This window comes from Protomyctophum bolini (genome assembly GCF_963924005.1).
Source record: "Protomyctophum bolini genome assembly, chromosome: 3".
In the NCBI taxonomy this organism is placed as follows: Eukaryota; Metazoa; Chordata; class Actinopteri; order Myctophiformes; family Myctophidae; genus Protomyctophum; species Protomyctophum bolini.
The window spans coordinates 39915097-39923497 of NC_137864.1; the positions used below are offsets into that span (position 1 = coordinate 39915097).

The 8401-nt window shown below is 43.0% G+C and overlaps 1 protein-coding gene across 1 annotated transcript in view; it reads right to left on the bottom strand.

Annotated features, from left to right (window-relative positions):
• etaa1a (ETAA1 activator of ATR kinase a) overlaps positions 1 to 7922 on the bottom strand; it is a 29293-nt gene extending 21371 nt beyond the window's left edge. The window contains exons 1-3 of the mRNA XM_080759037.1: positions 7586 to 7922; positions 4367 to 4441; positions 3531 to 3623 (exon numbers count right to left, since the gene is read on the bottom strand). Coding sequence (XP_080615163.1) covers positions 3531 to 3623; positions 4367 to 4441; positions 7586 to 7745 — 328 coding nt within the window. The 5' untranslated portion in view covers positions 7746 to 7922. The remainder of the gene's footprint in view (positions 1 to 3530; positions 3624 to 4366; positions 4442 to 7585) is intronic.
• Positions 7923 to 8401: the final 479 nt, after the last annotated feature.

Below are 8401 nucleotides of genomic sequence, written 5' to 3' on the forward strand. Positions count from 1 at the left end.
AACTATACTGCCAATTTTGCAAGATGTTACCGAGTTAAGCAGGCGTTTGGGTGCAAAAAAAATATCGAGTCTTGAATGACACTTGTGGGGATTGCTGAAGAATGTATATGCTTTAGAAGAAGTGTGAAATGTCCTCCAAACATCAGCAAAGTCAATATCATTGCATATGGACTCAAGTGTTTTAGCCCGGCTACTAGGTGGACCTACAGAGGGAGGGGCATTCATCCAAAAGAGGGCTCATAATCACGTTAAAATCCCCCCCGATGTATTGGTAGTCTGCACTCAATTCCACAAACTCTGAAAATACTTTAGTTAGAAAGTTTGTCGGATATCCAGGGGGGGGGCAATAAATATTCATAAAAGTCACAGATTTACCAAACAAAATACCCCTTACAATAACATGTATACCCTCCCTATCTTTTATAACATGTGTGGATCTGAAGGAAATATTCCTATTAACTAAAATAGCAACCCCTCTGGTATTAGAGGCATAGGATGTCATAAAGACATCGCCAATCCAGGTATGTTTAAGTTTAAGCAAGTCCTTGCTTTCCTCCAAATATGTCTCTTGTAAAAAAGCAACATGAACATTTTCTTTTTTCATAAAGGACAGCACTGTTCTCCACTTAACCGGTTTATGCAAGCCCCTGACATTCCAAGAACATATTTTAAAGGGGGTATGACACGGCCCTCGGGAAGCTATTAAAACTAGCATCTTGGATTCTGACGTCAGATTGGGAACGCACAATTTGACCAATGAAATTGATCTTGTATCTGGGCTAAATGCAGAGCGACTCTGGGCTCTGCGAGCTAGCATTCCTGGTGGCTATCAACTCATGCTAGTGGTTTTGAGGTCACTTTTAGCTTCATAGCTGGGTGAAAGTTTCATCCAAAAAATAATAATTTCACTGGAAAATCTTCGTTACAATGATATTGAGTTGACGTGTAAGTTTAAGGGTAAACTGTTGCATAATCGCAATTTCGCGTGACGGGTTCCATCGTACCTATCTTGTCGATCTGTCTCCCCCCCGCTGACACGCCCTCAGCCGGCTAAGTGTTGAACAGGGCTCACGGAGCCCTGGAGCTTCACGTTACCACTGCCTGTGACTGTCTACTCTAGCGGCACTGCGCCGGGCTAACCTGAGTCCGCCCCTCTCACACACACACACACACACTTTCTCTCTCTCTCTCTCACACACACACCGATATAGGGGGCGGTCTCTCTCTCTCTCTCACACACACACACACACACACACACCAAGTTGATTATATCGATATGTTTTAGTGTGTATAGCTGTTGTGAACGCGAAGAGTTGTGTTTATTATTTACCAAGAGCATCGGCTCTATCCGTCATCCATTGCAACTGCAAGACGGCGAGACGCGGTGTGTGTGTGTGAGAGAGAGAGAGAGAGACTAGCAGGGCAGGCAGTGAAGATTCCTTCCTTCCTTGTGTGTGCAACATGGGGCTGCCGCTGCATGAATGAATGAGTGACAAATATTTTTATTTTTAAGACTGTGACCACGGGTGACTATACCATTAAAAAACAACCGCTGTTCTGGTAGGGCAGACTAGCCTGCTAGCCCCATATGTGCCCTCTCCCTCTGCTCATTCTGGAGCTACAGAATGAGCGGAGGGAGAGGGCACATATGGGGCTAACTTACCTGCATGAATGGGACATGGGGATCCGTAATCATCATGAATTGGGGCCGACACGGTTACTTACAGTGACTCATAATACCCAATTACGGATTACCCATACAATGTTTTTAACTCATGAATTCTGTAGACAGTCTTGCCTACGTCAATTCCAAGGACAGGGCAGAGAGGGATCGGCTCGACTGTAATGAATAAATTGGACAGAGCAGCAGTAATTGGAATAAATAAATGCATGTTGTCTTCAATCAGTATCAATCAGCATTCAGCAATTTGACCTAAATATTCCCATTTCATATTTATATTATGGCGACGAGTATAGTCACTCATGACGGACAATCGGACATATAGGCAATGAAACAGTCAGTAAAGTGGAATGAATCACAGCATTATATCGCCCCTTGCTGCAGAATGGAAAAGAATGCAGAATATTTTCATGGCTTAGAATCTAGGACAAGTAAAGTAGAGTAGTAGACATAAAAATACCCCCCTCACAATCAGAACAATGACGGTGCGACTAACTGTTTCACACCTGTGGCTATTGGCTAAAACATTCCTGTAGCCTGAATGATTATGCAAACACTGTAAGTACTGTAAACACGTTTTCAATTTCAATAAATCCTGAGCAAATCTGTAAACATTAACAAACAAAGCAGACATCTTAATACTGTATTGAATAGTTTTTGTGCTTGTTACAGTTCTACAAAGTACAAACTATTAATTTAATACAGTTTTCGGACTCGGTGAGTTGTCTCCCTCTGAGACCCTCTAAAGAGAGAGAGAGAGATATACGGAGGGAGAGAAAAAAAACCCAAAACCACCCCCATCTCCTCTCGCAATCTCCCCGTTCTGAAGTGCCTTGTGTCCGGCCAGAGTTCAAGGCTTACCGCGGCCCCGGGGCACGCGATTCATAAACAAACATTTCACATGTTCAAACAATGTTGTGTGTGTGTGTGTGTCTGTGTGTGTGTGAGAGAGAGAGAGAGAGAGAGAGAGAGAGAGATGCGTCCCCCGTGTGTGCTTGTGCAGCCTGCATGAACAGAAGTCGAGGCTCTGTGCCCCCACTGCCCCGGCGGTGAGAGCCTGAGAGGGGGCATCTGAGACGGGCCAAGGACTCCGCAGCAGCCGTGGTTGAGGCCATGTTAGACGGACTAGTCACGCAAAATTGCGATTATGCAACAGTTTACCCTAAAACGTACACGTCAACTCAATGTCATTGTAACGAAGATTTTCGAGCAATAAAATATATTTTTAATGATACTTTCACCTAGTATGACGCAAAACGTTACCTCAAAACTAGTAGCCTTTAGTGCGCTAGCCACTCAGCTCGCCTAGATGCTAGGTCACGTCAGAGCCTGAGATATAGTCACGTGTCGTTTGAAACCGTTTTCATTCAGACCACGTGATGTACCTTATCAGCAATGTTAATCTCGGGCCGTCACATTCACCCTTTAAGATTATTTAATGACATCCGTCATGGCAAAATAAATAATGAAAAATAAAGGAAAAAGGTCCCCTTGGCAATGAAACATTATTAACATAAACATATATAAACATTAACAATATAAACATTAACATATATAAACATTAACAATATAAACATTAACATGGCACCACAGTCTCTTTGAGTGTCCAAATAGTAGACATACGGGTTGCTCTCAGACCCATTTGAGCCACGGAACCACCATGTGATGACATTTAGCCTCTCAGACCCAAAACTAAAGATTTTAGTTTAACAATAATGTAACTCTTTAAAGTGTCAAATTAAACCAAATGGACCCATAAGGGTCACTTGAGAATTAAAAACGGTCTGGGGTGTGGGTCTAGTCTTAACAGGAGAAGGGGAGGATCTTAGGGAGAAGGGGAGTGTCTTACTGGTCTTAACAGGAGAAGGGGAGGTGGCATCCCAGACGATGTCGTGCTGAAGCTCGTTGTCGCTGAATGGCGACTCACCGTTGAACCCTCCACCTATGGGAAGAGACCATATGTTAAATGCACCCTCCACCTATGGGACGAGACGATATGTTAATGAACCCTGCACCTATGGGACGAGACCATTATGTTAAATGAACCTTCCACCTATGGGACGAGATATATGTTAAATTAAATTCTCCAGGCACCATGGCTGGTAATCCAGCATGACAGCGTGTCGCGGGTTCGAGACCCGACGAACCCCCAGTCTCCCTGTTTCCTGTCCAGCTAGCTACTATACAACTATCAATAAAAGGCAATAAAAAAAGCCCCAAAAATATCTTTACCCATTTTGGACTGAGGTCGATTACAAAAAAAGGCTTCTGAATTCTAACATGTTTCTATGTCAGTGGTGTTCCACCTTTGTCATGTCAAGAACCTCCAGAATTGTCTGTATTTGGCCACAGACACACATCTGAAAATATGTTATTTTCAGATCTGAAAATATGTTATTTTCAGATGGGGAATAAACGTGTACCTTCGCTCTACTCTACGTCCGGCCGGGGAAACTCTCCCCTGTCAGGTGAAAAGAAGAAGCAGCTTGGACTCCTCATGCATATAAGGAAGCATGAGGTCAGTCCGCTGCCACCCCCCCCCCCCCCCCCCCCCCCCAGGTTGGCAGAGTTAGTGTAGCGCCCAGGATTACATTAGATAATTGACACTGGGTGAAAAAATGGGTTACAAAATTGTGGGACAATTTTGTAACATTAAAGAGAAGGAAAAAAAAGGACTATTATTACCTCCCCCGTAGCGGGACTCTGCGTTGAACCCTCCGCCGTAGCGGGACTTGGTCACTCGTGTTGGAGTCTTAAAATCTGCAGAGAAGAAAACAAACATTCATCGATTCATTAATAATACAATTTATAATTTAGGCATTTATCAGACGCTCTTAATCCAGTGATTTAGAACAAAAAGTGAGCAAGAACAAAAAGCATGGCATACATCACATACATGCGTAAGCTAAGAACGTAACAGTGTGTAATATCTATATAATGAAACTATAAACTATACTATACTATGCTATTCATATATACTAAAAAGTGCTATGACTAGTGATGACTAGTGCTTCGATATTCATGATTTTAATTAATATCGGTATCGGTGCTAAAAACAAATAATCGGAAAGAAACGACCGATTATTATATTTCTCAGAAATGCACAAACATGGTGAAACAACCACTTTCATTGAAAATCCGGTTTTGAATTGAATTGAATTGAACTACATAAAATGCAATTCTAGTGCTGTCTACGTGCTATAAGTCTGTAATAAAATGCAATCTAAGTCTACATAAAGTGCAAATCTAAGGGGCTAGGGTAGGCAATAATTATGTTAATTAATACTTATGTTAATTAATGCAGAACGATAAGATACAAATCTCGCTCAACGTTATTTCAGCTCTGGTGGTCAGCTCACCACCGGAGCTGTGGTCACCTCACGACCGGAGCGGTGGTCACCTCACCACCGGAGCGGTTGCGGTGGTCACCTCACCACCAGAGCGGTGGTCACCTCACCACCGTAGCGGTTGCGGTGGTCACCTCAACACCGGAGCGGTGGTCACCTCCCACCGGAGCGGTGGTGAGGTGACCATCGAAAATCCAAACTATGAATGAGCCTTTAGCCTCTCTAATGATTACTGTCATAATATAGAGCTATTTAGCACTGTTACTGAACACAAATAATTGTTAAACATCTGCATAGTTAATGTACCAGGGCCCTCATTTATCAATCGAGTGTAAGATCTGCCGCAGATTCGAGTGCAGGTTTCGTAGTACACCCACGTCGCCACGGCATTTATAAAGTGATCGCAAACAGCTGATCCTTCCTTAATTTCGTTCTGACGTTAATAAATGTGACGGCTGAAATCTATCTGGCACGCCCTATGAAATCAAGCCTCGGCCTCGTTTTTGCGACATGAAAATGGCAATACGTTTCCTGAAACCATGGTAACATGAAAAAATAAGTTTCTCCCGTGCCTTGCTGCTGCCTGCCTCACCCCCCTCTCTCATACACACGCACATACGCACAGCACGCACACGCAACTTGCAAGCCCAACTAACTGGTGTGTTGTTAAATAAATAAAGAACGAACGCCTGCATGAATTAAATAAAGTTGTAGGCCTACCCTGTCTGTTTCCCTCTCACCTCGCTTGCCTTGCTGTCATGCACGCACCTACATGACACATTAAAAAAAGCTGTCTGTTTCTCCTCTCGCTTCGCTTCCCTTGCTGCCCGCCTCACCCCCCGCACGCCACGCACGCACGCACATATCGCAATTTGCAAGCAACTTTCACTGTGTGTTGTTAGTTGTATATTAAATTATTAAAGTATTTTTAATTTAATATACAACAAGATATATTAGTGAACGAAAACCTGAACCTGAACCATAATTAAAAAACAAATAATCACACACACGCTGCTGTTTTGCAGGTGCTCCTCCTGTCCTGTCTGTCTGTCTGTCTGTCTGTCTGTCTCTCTCACAGTGGTCCGTCCGTGACACCGTGACCAACTGACCATGCACGTTCGACAGTCTATTTAGATTGCCTCGCAGTCATTAGTCGCTGCAGTGGCCGGGCTGTCAACTGTCATTATATGAATGTGCAGCCAAAACCGTATATAGCCTCATGTGGCTGGTGGTGGGCTGGCTGGGTAGCCTATACCTATATCTCCGATGCAGTTCCCATGCACTTGCGCTGGCAGCCATGGCACGGTACATTTGGCATTCGAGCGACGCGTCGGGTTTATTAGATTGCACATACCGTAACTCCAGAGTCCAGAAAGACATCGGCCTGCTGTAGATTAGGCTACAGTAGGCTACCTACTTTGGGACTCTCCGCAGTTGCAGCACTGCTGCACTATAGCCTACTCTCCAACGTCCCGTCATGGAAATATTTCAGCACAGACAGCCCAAATCCTCGCATGTATGCGTTCATGCAAAACACTGTTTAAATGGCTTAAGCATCTCTTGCAACATTGTTTTTAATCGCGCGATTTTATCTCCTACTAATTCCATGTGACACAAAGACACATCGTTGATGTATTCCTTAACTTTTATATATATATATTATTTTTACACTTACACTTGTACACTTGTAACAGAGTGGTCCTCTGTTACTTATTCTGCACAGCATATTGGCACTTTATTAACTTGCACAGTTGTATTTTGCAGTCATGATTTTATTGTTGAATACCGTTTCCTGTTTAGCTGAGATGGCCACTCAGCCAACGAGTTCCACCTGGGGAAATGCTTGGTGATTAACAAACATGAGGGGCAAGTGCAATGTGGGTTTTAGATTCAATATGTTTGGGAAGTGCAATAATGTGGAGTTCTATTGTTGAGGTTTGATTGAATGCCTAATAATGTGTGCCTGTGATGTGTTTCAGTAAGGATTGGGCTGGACCATGTCAGGATAGCAGGGGGGGGGGGGGGGGGGTTAAGATGTGATTGCTTATTTATGTTGTAATGTGAAGGACTTATTATATAAGTTGTATAGTTCATGTAGTTCACAGAAATGTGTAACATTTGTATGGTTTAAGGTTATTTATTTATATGTATTTATTGTATGCTTATTTATGGTATATTCTCATTTGAAGACACCCCTGTAAATGGTATAGTATAGTCCATTCTCATTATCTCCAGCTGGGTATAAAAGGTGGCCATTTTGCAGGTGAACAAAAAGTCTGTGCTGGGAGTAGAGAACTTCTTGTATTCCTGCCGGTTTGTAAATGCTCATTTGGCGAATAAACCTATCATTGGTTAACCGTTATCAATGCCTCTGTACTGTTTCTCCAGCCACTAACACGGTCATTCTTACACCCCTTTTATATAAACATTTTCGGAGTGAATACATATATGTTTAGATGCCTGTGACAGCCGCAGCTGGTCAAACTATGCTGCTGGGGATCCCCTGGAACTCCCTCTGAGAAACACTGTAATTAGAGTATAGAGTATTTCTACTCACCTTCTGTTGTAGAGTCCACAGCAACACACACATCTGGCTGAATGTGTGTGTGTGGAGATCTGATGTGTGTGAGCGGAGATTTGATGTGTGTGTCTTGTTGCTGTGTGTGTGTAGATCTAATAGATCTTCTACTCAGTCTGTTGGCTCTGCCGCTGCTCATAGTGACCTAAACTAAACGAACTACAAACTGACGTACTGAGACTACAAGCTCACGTCACAACAACGCATCATGGAACGCAACATAATTTGGTAGAATGCAGGTGTTTGTGTTCATGAAATTTGTTTTGTTTTAGATCTTCTTCTTAAAAGACGTCTTTTCAAACAACCCGCCGGCGCCATCTTGTTTTCATCCCACAATGCATTTCGGCTGGCGGGCAGGATGGATGCAGTGTTGCCACATTGTGTGAGAGAAACAAGCAACAAGGTCCATGAAAAAACAAGCCCAAAAGAAGCCTGACTACTAGGCATGGAGATTTAAACAGCATTAGGAAACAAGCCCAAATAAACAACTACACTTTAGAAACAAGCCCCCAAAAAACGCAACCCAATATTTATAAGCAACGTCACAGAGAAACATGCCCAAAGTCGCTTTTAAAAAGCAGACATGGCAACACTGGCAGGATGTTGTTGGGGAGTGTTCGAGGGCGTCGTGATTGCGCCGCACACTGCGCATTCGTGGCCGTTGTGGTTATTGGAGAGAGTGAAAGCTGCGCAGCATTTTATCATTTATCTTTGTATCATTTATCATTTATCATTTACTCCTGTTTGAATTGAAGAACTAAATATAGTAATATTAATATATTATTTAAAAATACT